The sequence below is a fragment of the Saccopteryx leptura genome, chromosome 2 (genome assembly GCF_036850995.1).
Source record: "Saccopteryx leptura isolate mSacLep1 chromosome 2, mSacLep1_pri_phased_curated, whole genome shotgun sequence".
Taxonomy (NCBI): Eukaryota; Metazoa; Chordata; class Mammalia; order Chiroptera; family Emballonuridae; genus Saccopteryx; species Saccopteryx leptura.
This window is the reverse complement of record NC_089504.1, coordinates 246297710-246313678: the sequence shown is the minus strand read 5'-3', so window position 1 is coordinate 246313678 and position 15969 is coordinate 246297710. Positions and strand designations below refer to the sequence as shown.

Sequence of the window (15969 nt, the reverse complement as noted above, 5' to 3'; positions counted from 1 at the left end):
CCTCCTGCTTCTCTATTTCCTTCGGTGCTCTCAGCACTAAGTAACTTTTTACATTTATTTGCATGTTTGTTTATGTCTGTTTCCTCTGCCTTTGCATCCCTTCAGACCCCACCCCCTTTCTCTCTCTCTCTCCCTCTCTTCTCTAAAATAAATAAATAAAATTTTTAAAAAATGGACATTCTTACAGACTTTGCATGCAGTTTTGCAAGCTTTATGGATTCCTTCAAGCCCATCCTGGACCCAGGTTAAGTGCACTTGATTTATAGCACTAGTAAGTCTAAAATTCTGTCTCAGCTGATAACCGTATTCATAAACAAGGTATACGTGAGCCCTTTTGCTAAATGGGTAGCCCTTTCCCTAAGTTGAATGCCTCTATGGTTTCTTCTTTTTTTTTTTTTTTTTAATTTTTCCGAAGTTAGAAGCGGGGAGGCAGTCAAACAGACTCCCGCATGTGCTCGACCAGGATCCACCCAGCATGCCCACCAGGGGGCGATGCTCTGCCCATCTGGGGCGTTGCTCTGCTGCAACCAGAGCCATTCTAGCGCCTGAGGCAGAGGCCATGGAGCCATCCTCGGCACCCAGGCCAACTTTGCTCCAGTGGAGCCTTGGCTGCAGGAGGGGAAGAGAGAGATAGAGAGAAAGGAGAGGGGGAAGGGTGGAGAAGCAGATGGGTGCTTCTGTGTTCACTGGCTGGGAATCGAACCCGGGACTTCCACACGCCGGGCTGGCACTGTACCACTGAGCCAATTGGCCAGGGCCTAAATGTCTATGGCTTCTTACTTCCTACTTTCCCCTGTGAGGTCCTGAGGAAGTAAAGGCGGGTTCACTAAAGGATGGTTTGGGCCAGCGAATTTTTACCTGCTCTTCTCAAACTTGCACATGTCGGCCACGGTTGCCAGCACGGAAGCCAGAGCCGAATGTGATCTGCATTTGTAATAACTCAATTTGTCTTCACTTGTAGCAATGTTACTCTGCGTGATTCTGATTTTCTCATATTTTATCACCCTTATTGCTCCCCTGTCCTTTATTATAAGCTATCCTAAATCTTTTGGGGGAGAATGGGTTTAAGTACATAAAGCATTTGGTACTACTGAATGTCATGGGTTCTAGAGGAGGGTGTGACCAGTAGTGCTGTGTCCAATTTCATTCAGATTCTCATCTGTCTCTAAGCCTTTTTGTGTACAGCCATATTTATTTCAAACCTTGGGCTTATTTTGTTTAAGCGATATGTTAAGAGAAAAAGGTTTACTGCCCAGACACTTAACTGTTTTTCATTTGAGAGGTTGGCCTGTGAAATTTTTTTTCATTTCCTTCTAGGTCACTATTGTGTCACTGATCTCTGTTAGACCTGGTCAGGGCTGGTTCTTGACAGCTCCAGTATTTGCTGAAGCTGATACACCACATTGGGGATTGTTAGGTAATATTTATCAGAAATAAAATCAAGAGAATATTAGAGTATCTCTTCCCAAAATGGTTTCTATGGAACACTAGTGCTTCTTTCAGAGATATGAGAGAAGGTTTCTTTTTTTTATTATATTTTTCTGAAGTTGGAAACAGGGAGGCATTCAGACAGACTCCTGCATGCGCCCGACCGGGATCCACCCAGCATGCCCACCAGGGGGCGATGCTATGCCCATCTGGGGCATTGCTCCCTTGCAACCAGAGCCATTTTAGCGCCTGAGGCAGAGGCCATAGAGCCATCCTCAGCGCCCGGGCCAACTTTGCTCCAATGGAGCCTTGCTGCGGGAGAGGAAGAGAGAGACAGAGAGGAAGGAGGGGGGGAGGGGTGAAGAAGCAGATGGGTACCTCTCCTGTGTGCCCTGGCCGGGAATTGAACCCGGGACTCCTGCACGCCAGGCCAACGCTCTACCACTGAGCCAACCGGCCAGGGCTGAGAGAAGGTTTCTTTGTACAGATGAGTTTGGTAAATGGTACATAAAACCTAAGTAAATAAAGTTTCTTTCTACTGAATTTTTCTAATGTGTATCATGATCTCCAAGCAAGATAGGGTATACAATTTTCCCCAAGTTTTTTAACCTCAGAAGCATTTTTTTAGAATAGCTGCTTATATATTATTTGCATGAAAGAGTTTAAGAACTGCTGTAATTTTTTTTTTTTTCTGAAGCTGCAAATGGGGAGGCAGTCAGACAGACTCCCGCATGCGCCCGACCGGGATCCACCCGGCACGCCCTCCAGGGAGCGATGCTTTGCCCATCCGGGGCGTCGCTCTGTCGCGACCAGAGCCACTCTAGCGCCTGGGGCAGAGGCCAAGGAGCCATCCCCAGCGCCCGGGCCATCTTTTGCTCCAATGGAGCCTCGGCTGCGGGAGGGGAAGAGAGAGACAGAGAGGAAGGAGAGGAGGAGAGGTAGAGAAGCAGATGGGCGCCTCTCCTGTGTGCCCTGGCCGGGAATCGAACCCGGGACTTCCTCACGCCAGGCCGATGCTCTACCACTGAGCGAACTGGCCAGGGCCAGGAACTGCTGTAATTGAAGAACTCTTTTTTTTTTTTTTAATATTTATTTTTTTTTTAGAGAGGAGTGAGAGAGAGAGAGAGAGAGAGAGAGAGAAGGGGAAGGAGCAGGAAGCATCAACTCCCATATGTGCCTTGACCAGGCAAGCCCAAGGTTTCGAACCGGCGACCTCAATGTCCCAGGTCGACGCTTTATCCCACTGCGCCACCACAGGTCAGGCTGAAGATCTCTCTCTTTTTTTTTTTTTTTTTGTATTTTTCTGAAGCTGGAAATGGGGAGAGACAGTCAAACAGACTCTTGCATGCGCCTGACCGGGATCCACCTGGCATGCCCACCAGGGGCGATGCTCTGCCCACCAGGGGGCGATGCTCTGCCCCTCCGGGGTGTCGCTCTGCCGTGACCAGAGCCACTCTAGTGCCTGGGGCAGAGGCCAAGGAGCCATCCCCAGCACCCGGGCCATCCTTGCTCCAATGGAGCCTCGGCTGTGGGAGGGGAATAGAGAGACAGAGAGGAAGGGGGGGTGACGAAGCAAATGGGTGCTTCCCCTATGTGCCCTGGCTGGGAATCGAACCCGGGACCCCCGCACGCCAGGCTGACGCTCTACCGCTGAGCCAACCGACCAGGGCCAAGAACTCTTAATGGTACATTGTTATAAGAGCTTGTACAATATAAGCTCTTAACAGCTTATACAAATGTTAATTATGAGTAAATATTGATTTTTTAGAAATTTTTAAAAAATATTTATTTATTGACTTCAGAGAGAGGAAGGGAGAGTGAGAGAGAGACAGGAACGTCAATCTGTACCCATCCAACACCATACAAGCCATAGACTGTCATTGACTATGTTCCCCCTTCTGCAGCACACATTCCCATGACTATTCTGTAACAACCAGCTTGTACTTCTTAATCCCTTCACCTTTTACACCCATCCCCCCAACCCCTTCCCATCTGGCAACTGTCAAAATGTTTTCTGTGTCTATGAGTTTGTTTCTGTTCTGCTTCTTTTATTTTTTAAATTCATCTGTTGATAAATATGTGTTTATTGCCATATGATTGTTCATATTATTTATCTTTTTCCTTCTTCTTAACGAAGACCCTTTAACATTTTATGTAATTCTTGATTTGGTGGTGGTGTGTTCCTCTAGCTTTTTCTTGTCTTGAAAACTCTGTATGTCCTTTGATTCTAAGTGATCATTTTGCTGGGTACAGTAATCTTGTTGTAGGTCCTTGCTTTTCATCATTTTGAATATTTATTGCCACTCCCTTCTGGCTTGAAAGTTTCTGCTGAGAAATCAGCTGATAATCTTTTTTTTTTTAAATTAAGTGAGAGATGGGGAGGCAGAGAGACAGACTCACGCAGGCACCCCAACTGGGATCCACCCAGCAAGCCCCCCCTATAGGGTGATGCTCTGCCCATCTGGGGCAACTGCTCCATTGTTCAGCAACTGAGCTATTTCAGCACCTGAGGTGAGGCCATGGAGCCATCCTCAGCGCCTGGGGCCAACTTGCTTGAGCCAATCGAGCCATGGCTGCAGAAAGGGAGGAGAGAGAAGGGGGTGGAGTGGAGAAGCAGATGGTTGATTCTCCTATGTGCCCTGACCAGGAATCAAATCCGGGGTTTTCACACACTGGGCCAACGCTCTACTGCTGAGCCAACTGGCCAGGGCAGCTGACAGTCTTATGGGAGCTCCCTTGTAGGTAACTAACTGCTTTTCTCTTGTTTCTTCTAAGATTCTCTCTTTGTCTTTAACCTTTTTTTTTTTTTTTTTTTTTACAGAGACAGAGAGTGAGTCAGAGAGAGGGATAGACAGACAGGAATGTAGAGAGATGAGAAGCATTAATCATTAGTTTTTCATTGCACGTTGCAACACCTTAGTTGTTCATTGATTGCTTTCTCATATGTGCCTTGACCACTGGCCTTCAGCAGACCGAGTAACCCCCTGCTGGAGCCAGCGATCTTGGGTTCAAGCTGGTGGGCTTTTTGCTCAGACCGGATGAGCCCGCACCCAAGCTGGCGAGCTCGGGGTCTCGAACCCAGGTCCTCCGCATCCCAGTCCAATGCTCTATCCACTGCGCCACAGCCTGGTCAGGCATCTTTAACCTTTTGTATTTTAATTATGATGTGTCTTAGTGTGGGCCTCTTTGGGTTCATCTTGTTTGGGACTTTGTGCCTCCTGGCCTTGTATGTCTGTTTCCTTCACCAGGTTAGGAAAGTTTTCTGCCATTTTTTCAAATAGGTTTTTGACTTCTTGTTCTCTCTCTTCTCCTTCCAGCACCCCCATGATGCGAATGTTGGTGCCCTTGAAGTTGTCCCAGAGACTCTTTACATTATTTTCATATTTTTGGATTCTTTTCTTTTTGCTGTTCTGAGTAGGTATTATTTGCTTCCTTATCTTCCATATCACTGATTTGATTCTCATCTTCATCTACTCTGCTGTCAATTCCCTATAAATTATTCTTCCTTTCAGTTAGTGTAGCCTTCACTTCTAACTGGGTCTCTTTTATGATTTCTGTGTCCTTTCTCATGCTGTTGAAGTTCTCACAGCCAGAAGTTATGGAGACTTCTCTTCCTGGCTCTGGAACCCTGGACTGGGAGGCCTGGTGTGGGTGAGAACGAGAAGGCAAAGGAGAGAGGCAGGGACTAGCACCACCCATGAGGCACTACACCTGCCCTGCTAAGCATTGTGGACTGTATTTTGGAAGGTGATAGGATACCACCGAAGGACTTTAAATCAGGGAGGGCACAACAGATTATATTTTATTTTCTTTCTTTTTTTTCTTTTTTTTAAATATAGAATGCTTCACAAGTTTGCATATCATCCTTGTGCAGGGGTCTATGCTAAACTGCTCTGTATTGTTCCAATTTTAGTATATGTGCTGCTGAAGTGAGCACAGATTTATGTTTTAGAAAGATTTGCTGAGAGCTATGTAGAATTTAGGTCTATATGTGTGCACAGTTATACTGTCTGAACTTTGCCAGGTCATTTAACATTAGTTGCTAAGTATGTCTTTTGTGTTCTTGAGAGGAGAGAATTAATTGTAAAATTTTGAACTCTTCCGATAAAAAATCTTTTTGACTTCGTAAGCATTACCATTTTTGCTATGGTATATTGTATGTATTTCTCTATAATTTTTGTTTTATGTTTTTTAGAGAAGAAGAAGTATCTTGCAGTGGGCCTCTGTCCCAAAAACAGGCAGAGTTTTTTCTTTCTCAACAGGTATGTTAATTCTGTAATTTATCATGAACTTACTAAAAACCCTGTGACACACTGTGTCATGGCATATGCCTGTTATGTTAGTAGGTCTATTGATAATAGCATTATCCTTTGCTTTTGGTCCTCTTTTTTTCCCACTAACAATGCAAATGTAGTTACATGTTACTTCCTATTTTGTGAGTGATCTATTAAAACAATAAAGCAAGTTCATTTAATAATGGTATGTGACTAACACAGCCCAAAACATGTGATTTAGAAAGATCTCCAGGTAGAATTGAAGTGAAGTATCTATAACCCAGTTAAGGACTAATATTTAATTTGAAACTAGTTTCTTGCATATGTTAGATCCTGGTTGCCTGCTACCACCCATGTGGAACAGTTAAGCAGGAGCAGCTGGGTGCCTAAGGCCCTGTGCAGTGCTTATAGTCTGAAGTAAGGTCAGACTAGCACTTTTACTGTAGCTCGATAGGGACTACAGGAAATGTTACTACAGGGGGGCTTATAGGACCTTATCTAGTCTGGAAGGTGCTAGAAGCAGGTGGCTAAGGTCTATACTGGGGCTAGAAGGAGGAACGGGAGTTTGTATGGGAGGAGAGTGTGGACAGGGAGTGGTGGTGGGAGGCTTATTGCTTCAGGAAGAGGGAACTGTGTTCTGTGTGGTCAGGAGGACAGAATAGCTGTGGGAAAGAATGTGGAACCAGCTGATGCTGTTTACTATGACATGTCCATGTGTTTACCGGCCATTCCTTCCTCCCGAGCTGTCATGTTGCCATTTCAGGCTGCCTTGTTAAAGAATGACGAGACTAAAGCCCTCACTCCAGCTTCTTTGCAGAAGGAATTGAACAACTTGTTGAAATTTAATCCTGATTTTGCTGAAGCGGTGAGTCTTTTCTAGAATTTGTTGCTGACTTGAAAAGAAATGACAAGGCTCAGCTTGACCTGTGGTGGTGCAGTGGGTAAAGCATCAACCTAGAACGCTGAGGTTGTTGGTTTGAAACCCTGGGCTTCCCTGGTCAAGGCACATATGGCAGTTGATGCTTCCTGCTCCCCCCCACACCCCGTTCTCTCTCTCTCTCTCTCTAATTCTCTCTCCAGCCTAAAATGAATAAATAAAATCTTAAAACAAAAAAAGGAAAGAAATTATAAGGCTACTCTTGATATTGAGTAGCCACACAAATGAGTACCGTCCATTTGCCCAGGTTCTTAGAGAGAAATCGTGTTGCTGGCAAGTAAACAGCCCAGCCTAGTTTACGGAGCTGTTCCTCCTATTCACCACCCCTGGCCAGCAGGGATTTCTTCAATCTAATGATGTCCTTTTTTATTCATCATCTCTCTAATGTTGTGAATTATCAAGAGATGATAGGCCCTGGCCGGTTGGCTCAGTGGTAGAGCGTTGGCCTGGCGTGTGGGAGTCCCGGGTTCGATTCCCGGCCAGGGCACACAGGAGAGGCGCCCAACTGCTTCTCCACCCTTCCCCTTCTCCTTCCTCTCTGTCTCTCTCTTCCCCTCCCGCAGCCGAGGCTCCATTGGAGCAAAAGATGGCCCGGGTGCTGGGGATGGCTCCTTGGCCTCTGCCCCAGGCGCTAGAGTGGCTCTGGTCACGACAGAGCAATGCCCCAGATGGGCAGAGCATCGCCCCCTGGTGGGTGTGCCGGGTGGATCCCGGTCGGGCGCATGCGGGAGTCTGTCTGACTGCCTCCCCGTTTCCAGCTTCAGAAAAATACAAAAGAAAAAAGAAAAAAAAAAAAAAAAAGAGGTGATAGTGTAGACTGAGTTTTTTAAAAATTGGGGACCTAAAAATTCATTTCTTACTCTACTTTTCTCAGTATGAGGTGTTTTTATTTTGTTTGTTTTTCATGTTGTCTTTTTTTAATTACACCATTTCTTAATGGATTTTTTTTTTTTGTCTTTTTCCGCATCTGGAAACAGGGAGGCAGTCAGACAGACTCCCGCATGCGCCCGACCAGGATCCTCCCAGCATGCCCACCAGGGGGCGATGCTCTGCCCATCTTGGGGCGTCGCTCTGCCACAATCAGAGCCATTCTAGTGCCTGAAGCAGAGGCCGCAGAGCCTTCCTCAGCGCCCAGGCAAACTTTGCTCCAGTGGAGCCTTGGCTTCGGGAGGGGAAGAGAGAGACAGAGAGGAAGGAGAGGGGGAGGGTTGGAGAAGCAGATGGGCGCCTCAACTGTGTGCCCTGGCCTGGTATCGAACCCGGGACTCCTGCACGCCAGGCCAACGCTCTACCACTGAGCCAACCGGCCAGGGCCTTCTTAATGGATTTTTACCTGAAACCTGGATTTGACATCTGACTTTATCCACATATAGAAAGGTATCTGTTTTGTTTTCTAGTAACTAGGATCTGCCTGTTTGGAAGGAAGTTTAATTCAGTAAACCAAACAAAATGAAAATATTTTCAAAATAGAAGATAATTAACTCAAAAAATAATTTTTTTTTTTATTCAGTGAGAGAAGGGGAGGCAGAGACAAATTCCACAGGTGCCCCAGACAGGATCCACCCAAAAAGCCCACTAGGGGACGATGCTCTGCCCATTTGGGACATTGCTCCATTGCTTAGCAACCAAGCTCTTCTTAGCACCTGAGGTGTAGGCCATGGACGCATCCTCAGTGCCCAGGACCAACTCGCTCCAATTGAGCCATGGCTACAGAGGGGAAGAGAGAGAGAGAGAGAGAAACAAAAGGGGGGAGGGATGGAGAAGCAGATGGGTGCTTTTCCTGTGTGCCCTAACCAGGAATTGGACCCGGGACATCCACATGCCAGGCCAATGCTCTACCACTGAGCCAACATCCAGGGCCTCAGTAATCTTTTAAAACACCTGAGCAAAGTCAGTTCCCCCCTCAACCCTCACATGGGTCCTAATATAACCGGTGACACAGTAGATATATATTTAGTATAAAACACTGACACAAGCATTAGTAGAACTCTTCATTTTTCATTTGGGGGCTCCCCCTGGGGAGAAATCAGTGTATCTTGAACCAATGTTATTCTGTGTGTGGGGAAAAGATGAACCTAAACTAGGACCATCTCGTCAGAAGGGAAGGGGATACCTGGGTGTTTGCAGCCAGCGGAACTCTGCATTATTAGTCTTGTACAAGAGAAAGAAGAGTATTTTCAATTTGTGGATTGTTTCTTGTAGCATTACCTCAGCTACTTGAACCTCCGGGTCCAGGATGTTTTCAGTTCTACACACAGCCTCCTGCATTATTTCGACCGCCTGATTCTTACTGGAGCAGAAAGCAAGAGTAACGGGGAAGAGGGCTACGGCCGGAGCCTGAGATATGCCGCTCTGAATCTGGCCGCCCTGCACTGCTGCTTTGGACACTAGTAAGTTCACAGATTTTTATCCTGGCCAAAATTGAAGACGTTAACTCTCAGACGTTCATTTAGGTGCTTTCTTTTTTTAATACTGTATTTAAAAGAAGAAGAAGAAAAGAAAGAAAGGAAGCCGACTATCTGACTTGTCAGCAGCTTCCAAAAGGGAAGCTCTTTCACTGGAGAGAAGGTAATGAAAACTTTCTCCTGAAACAGGCTGCCCCTGGCGTCACTGATTAACATTGCTGTCTCAGTACAGTGGCCTCTTTCTTTCATTACTTCTAAGAACAACAGCCATTGAATTAAAAGAAAATTAGGTCATTAGGCCAGAAATGCCCAAAAGGATTTTTTGGAGGTAATAATGGGGATACACAAAAGCTATTTTCAGTATTTCAGAAAGCCAAAAGGAAGCGGTGCCTTTCCTGCTCTGGCTTGTTGGAAGTCACACGTGTGTGCTTCTCGGTGGGGTTCAGGCAGCGCAGTGAGGTGACGCGTGGCTTTTGTCGTTGCTAAGATATGCCTCTGATTTTGATGAATAAAAATAGGAAAATGGATCAGTTATTTAGTAAACAGAGCTAAGTAGATAAAATCCTTCAAAACTTGAAGGCTCTTGGCTTGACCTGTGGTGGTGTAGTAGATAAAGTGTCAACCTGGAAACACTGAGGTTGCTGGTTCAAAACCCTGGGCTTGCCTGGTCAAGGCACATATGGGAGTTGATGCTTCCTGCTCCTCCCCCCTTCTCTCTCTCTCTCTCTCTCTCTCTTTCTCTCTCCTCCCTCTCTATAATGAATAAATAAAATCTATAAAAAAAAAAAACAAAAAAAACCTTGGAGGCTATTTTGGAAACAATGAAATATGGTGAATTATGGTGAAAGATAGGAAATGACTTACTGAAAGTGTCTCCAGACCCCCTGAGGCTCGCTTTTTCCCATTTGAAAGGAATGTGGTTTCTGCTTTAGGCATCTTTGAATAGAGGCTCTGAGTATATTAATGGAAACAATGTTCAGAGTTCAAGAATTGAGAGCTCTACCCCTTGCTGTATGGTCCAGGCAACAACCTAGACTTCTGTTAACTTCTGGTGTTGCATTTTAAAAGGGACATAGTCTGCAGTGTGTGTGTGGGGGGGCACTCTCGTTGGAGGCATTCAATGCCATGTTAGAGACAACGCTTTATCCACTGAGGCATCTGACCAGGGCTCAAAATACTCTCTAAAACTAGTTTTGAAAACATATCAGGCCCTGGCCGGTTGGCTCAGTGGTAGAGCGTCGGCCTGGTGTGCAGAAGTCCCGGGTTCGATTCCTGGCCAGGGCACACAGGAGAAGCGCCCATCTGCTTCTCCACCCCTCCCCCTCTCCTTCCTCTCTGTCTCTCTCTTCCCCTCCTGCAGCTGAGACTCCATTGGAGCAAAAGATGGGCCTGGCGCTGGGGATGGCTCCTTGGCCTCTGCCCCAGGCGCTAGAGTGGCTCTGGTCGCGACAGAGCAACACCCTGGATGGACAGAGCATCGCCCCCTGGTGGGTGTGCCGGGTGGATCCTGGTCGGGTGCATGCAGGAGTCTGACTGCCTCCCCGTTTCCAGCTTCAGAAAAATACAAAATACAAAAAAAAAAAGGAAAACGTATCAAATGCTATAGTAAAAAAAAAAAAAAGAAAAAAAGAAAAAGAAAAAAAACTTGGAAAATAGTTTAGAAAGGAATGCAGTAAAAAGTAAAATATTATATTCTCTTTGTGCCCCTTTTATCAGCCACGGACAGCTAAAATGAAACTCTTAAGAACTGAGATCAAGAAAGCTAGTCCTTGATGCCCCTTTTAGTAGAAATCCACTTTCAAGGGGGTAGGTTCTGTACCTCCACTGTGAATATTTCTTGCTGCTGGGGCATGGGAGTGACTCTGAGAGATAGATAAGCCCATAGTGACAGTTTCCAACCCAGAGGCCTGCTCTTGGATGAATTACTGTACAGATGACTTCCTGCTGCCCTTGCTTGTGCATGTTTGTGATTGTTATGAGATAGTAATGTTCAGTCTGTCACTAGTCAACAGGCAGAGCTCGCCCTGCAGGAGGCAATCAGGATTGCCCAGGAGTCCAACGATCAGGTGTGTCTTCAGCACTACCTGGTAAGGCCACCCTCCTGTCTTGGGAGTTCTGCCTGTGGGTTGAGTTGGCCTTTGAAAGGCTCCATTTGAATCGAGTTGTTTTGTAGTCGGAGCAAAGGTCCTTAGCAGTGACAGAAAATTAGTTAGGTCATCATCATAATTGAGGAAAGGCAGACCGTAGACCATATTTGTTTATCTTTCTTAATTCATGACATCTGTTTGGCTTTGGCGGTATTTCTTATCCATAAATTTTAATGTGTCCCTGGCCTGTTGGCTCAGTGGTAGAGTGTCGACCCGGTGTGTGGAAGTCCCCGGTTCAATTTCTGGTCAGGCACACAGGAGAAGCAACCATCTGCTTCTCCCTCCCTTCTCCTCCCTTTCCCCCACCCCCTCCCCTTCCCCCCTTTTCTCTCTCTCTCTCTTTCTCTCTCTCTCTCTTACCTTCTTGCAGCTATGGCTTGATTGGTTCAAGCACATTGGCCCCGGACACTGAGAATGGCTCCATGGAGCCTCTGCCTTAGGTGCTAAAAAGAGCTCAGTTGTGAGCATGGCCCCAGATAGGCAGAACATCGGCCGGCCTCAGAGGGAGGTTGTTGGGTTATTCCCTGCCAGTGCACATGCAGAAGTCTGTCTCTCTATCTCCCCTCTTCTCACTTAAATTAAAAAAAAAAAAATTTTTTTAATGCAATTTGCCATGCAAAACTACCACATTAAACATTGGCACGAACTAAAAGGTGTATGCAACACCTCGTAACTGGATGTTATGCTATAAAAGCATAATCACTAAGCACAAGTAGAACACAGAATTTATTTAACCATCACCTGAGAATCCCACTCTCAATTAAAGGCCATGTGGGGGCTTCATGCTTTTATTCTGGAACACTGTCCACTCACTGCTATCCAGGAAAGAAGATCAGTGGCATACCTGACAGTTTTCACGTGTGTGACGAGCCTCGTTTAGTTTCATGCTTCATGAGAGAGTCTGTTAGAGGATTTATCTTGTCCCTTGTTAATTCTCACAACTGTGCGATGTTTCAACAGAACATTAGTTATTGTGGTTGTTAGGACACAGTTGGATGATTTCTCTCACCAGAGCTGGCTTTACGTGCTGGGACAGAAGAGATCCGATAGCTCCATTTTGCTGGTGCATTCTGTGAAGAAAGCAGTTCATTTTGGGTTACCGGTAAGGATCCTCTTTCTGTGAGATTGGTTAAATAAATGGTGTGGGTTCATTCTTGGTGGTTTCCTGTGACCTTAATTATTCATTAAACCACTAAATTCTGTTTGATAGGTCTGTCCCTACGCCCTTTCTTCTCCTGACAGCTGTGAAAGTTCCATTTATCAATTTGATGAGACTGTTTTTAGTTTATTGATCCATATTAACTTCCACATATTAATCTACAAAAATTTCAGTACAGGCTTATTTTTAAACCGGGGATTGGTGAGCACTACAGCCCTCGGGCCAAATCTGGCTCTGTGCGTGCTGATGTATGGCCCTCAGGCTAGGAATGGGTTTCACATTTTTAAATAGTTGAGGGTAAAAACAACAGAGAAGAATATGCAACAAACACCAAATGTGGCCTGCAAAACCTAAATTATTTACTATCTGGCCCTTTAGAGAGCAAGTTTGCTGATACTTGGTTTTTTTTTTTTTTTTTTTTTTTTTTTTTGCATTTTTCTGAAGCTGGAAACAGGGAGAGACAGTCAGACAGACTCCCGCATGCGCCTGACCGGGATCCACCCGGCACGCCCACCATGGGGCAACGCTCTGCCCACCAGGGGGCGATGCTCTGCCCATCCTGGGCGTCGCCATGTTGCGACCAGAGCCACTCTAGCGCCTGGGGCAGAGGCCACAGAGCCATCCCCAGCGCCCGGGCCATCTTTGCTCCAATGGAGCCTTGGCTGCGGGAGGGGAAGAGAGAGACAGAGAGGAAGGCGCGGCGGAGGGGTGGAGAAGCAAATGGACGCTTCTCCTATGTGCCCTGGCCGGGAATCGAACCCGGGTCCTCCGCACGCTAGGCCGACGGCTGATACTTGTTTTTAATGATAAAACAAAGCCAGGAACCAGTAAACCTGATAGACAGATTTGTCCTTTCTCATTTCGAGTTTCAGGGAAGGACCTGAATTATAGTCTTCAGTGACCAGTACTGAGGGCCACTGAAAGGGCATAGTCTCCACACATAGCAATGGCTGTGAGAGTCTGGATTACTGTTGTTGCACAGAGAGCCCTATTCCGTCTCAAAAACCATCTACTGCGAACTGGACTGTCGGCTGTGGGACTGCTTCAGCATCTGTCTCATAAAGTTTGCAGCAACCAATTCCAGGAAAATTGGAAGTAATCATGTGTAATAATTTAAAGTATAAGCTTTTCAAATCTGTCAGTTGTCTACTTGACTCATTTCTGGGAAAGGAAAGTTACCTGTATGGAATTGATTATAATGACAAAAAATAAGTGTCTCCTTAAAATAAATCATAGACTTCCAAGTACAATTTTTGTTATGGAATTAAGCTGTTTTTTGTTGTTGTTGTTGTTTTAGTTGAAGCTTTCTTGCTTGGAAATTGTACTACCAGAAGTTATTGAAAAGAAATCAGACTCATAATAAGCACCTTTTTTTCATCTCCTGCTGCGTAATATGCCCAGTACAGTTTGACCTATTATCTCATTTTAATCCTCACAACAATTCTCTATCTTAGGTTTGGTGCCCATTTTACAGACCAAGAAACTGAGGCTTGGCTAAGAAACTAAGTGACTGGCACCAGGTCACATTGAGGGGCAGAGGCGGTGTTGAAGCACAGGTCCATTTCGTGTCAGTGCCCTGGCTCTTCTCAGTGTCCAGCAGCTTCTCTTCAGCCCCAATTTTATTTTTATTTTATTTTTTTTTAGAGAGGAGAGGGAGAGCCAGAGAGAGAGAGAGAGAGAGGAGGGGGGGAGGAGCTGGAAGCATCAACCAGGCAAGCCCAGGGTTTCGAACCGGCGACCTCAGCTTTTCCAGGTCGACGCTTTATCCACTGCGCCACCACAGGTCAGGCCTCTTCAGCCCCAGTTTTTCAGGAACATATCACATACGGAGTAGGGCCTGGCTGTAGACACTTTCCTTTTGACTAGTGCTGTCGCTATACTTGTGCCGAAATGGGAAATATATGCCCAAATTCTGAAGAGCAAAACAAACTCACCATATAATCTCTCCCTGGGGTTGTGGGTGTGTCTGTCCCCTTAGTACCTGGCCTCCCTGGGGATCCAGTCCCTTGTTCAGCAGAGGGCTTTTGCTGGGAAGAGGGCAAACAAACTGATGGATGCTCTGAAGGACTCCGACCTCCTGCATTGGAAACACAGCCTGTTGGAGCTCATTGACATCAGCATTGCACAGAAAACGGCCATCTGGAGGCTGTACGGCCGCAGGTGAGTCTTCGGGCAGACGGTCTGGGCCGTGGCGCCGTGGATCCTTTTAGAGAGAAGGACAGAGGCTAGCAGACTGGTTCCGTGAAAGGCCAAGCAGACAAATCTCTTCCCTTTTGATGGAAGTTGTTTATGCAGGGAATTAAAGAGTGCTTTATAGTTTCCAATCATTTTGTGCTTGGCACAGACTTTACAAAGTCTTTGCCCATATTTGTTCCTTAGTCACTCCTTCCAGCTGTTCTGTGGGTGATTTCCATTCTCAGATGCGTAAATCAAAGTTCACACATCTGTCTGATCTGCCCAAGTAACAAGTGCAGTTAATAATAAAAAGTGACAGACCAGGACTCAAACCCAGGTCCTCTGACTCCAAGCACAGTGCCCTTGCACTCTGAAACAGGCAGCACCTCCTCCTGTCTGCAGGAGGCATGGGCTGTGGTCACTCAAGTTAAGCATCCCCGGACCCCAAAGTTATTATGTAAAGGAAAGTGCTTCCTTATTAACCACAGTGTGTTCTCTGGATGTTGTCCAGCCTTGTGTTTAATTTCCATTTAGCCTCCTTAGCTTGGAAGTACACTTCTGAACCAGATTTCCAATCCTGGAGCCCTGTTACTACCTCACCTCTCACCTGAACAATCTGTTATTTTTAGGAATTCAGTAATGAAAGAAAGTGCCTGCTTGGCCAGTCTTGTTTTTGTACTTGAGATAATTTTTTTGACATGATGTGGTGGGAACAGCTGCAGACATTGGCCAGTGCAGCTGGTGCTAGGATGGCATCGGGTCTGAATTTGCCATGAAAATGAATGAAGACACTGTGACCACAGGGAAGACTAGAGGCGATGCGGGAGTTTGGAGCTCGGAGCTCCCCGCTCTGCCATCAGCTCTAGGGCTGCACATCCGGGTGCCTTCCCGCTGTCCTACTCCTGAGGGCCGGACGGCTGCTCGGCAAAGCCAGAGCCTGCAGCGCGGCTTAACTTCCCTCCATTTGCACTCACGATGAGTGTGGGGTGTGGAGGAGGGCAGCCCGGGTCCCTTGACTGACGGGGGTCCCTGTCTGTCCCCTCCCCAGCACCATGGCGCTACAGCAAGCCCAGATGCTGCTGAGCATGAACAGCCTGGAGTCGGTGAACGGGGGCGTGCAGCAGAACAACACAGAGTCGTTTGCGGTTGCACTCTGCCACCTTGCTGAGCTGCACGCGGAACAGGTAGGCTGGTGGCCAGCTTGAAGCCTGAGGTCCGATGCCAGTCAGGCACGTAGGAGAACCAGTCAGTGCACAGCTAAACTGAAAGCAACTAGATTAATGCTTCTTACCCTCTTCCTCCAACCCCTTCCCTAACTCTCTCTCTCTCTCTCTCTCTAAGAAAAAAAGATTAATTCTCTTTTATTATAATTCGACGTAGTTTCCACTTCAGATGAAAGTTCACTTGTGGTCTCTCTGAGCTTCTATATAGACCAGGGGTTGGG

General features: G+C 46.4%; 1 protein-coding gene and 1 non-coding gene across 2 annotated transcripts in view; one reads left to right on the top strand and one right to left on the bottom strand.

Annotated features, from left to right (window-relative positions):
• The window catches only part of LOC136395741 (anaphase-promoting complex subunit 5-like), a 33378-nt gene that overhangs the window by 7885 nt on the left and 9524 nt on the right, over positions 1 to 15969 (top strand). Inside the window, 7 exon segments of the mRNA XM_066371014.1 lie at positions 5624 to 5690; positions 6466 to 6567; positions 8842 to 9029; positions 11050 to 11131; positions 12204 to 12293; positions 14329 to 14510; positions 15574 to 15709. Coding sequence (XP_066227111.1) covers positions 5624 to 5690; positions 6466 to 6567; positions 8842 to 9029; positions 11050 to 11131; positions 12204 to 12293; positions 14329 to 14510; positions 15574 to 15709 — 847 coding nt within the window.
• LOC136396494 (U6 spliceosomal RNA) lies at positions 5258 to 5365 on the bottom strand. Its single transcript, XR_010749780.1, has one exon. It is a non-coding gene; the product is annotated as a U6 spliceosomal RNA (small nuclear RNA).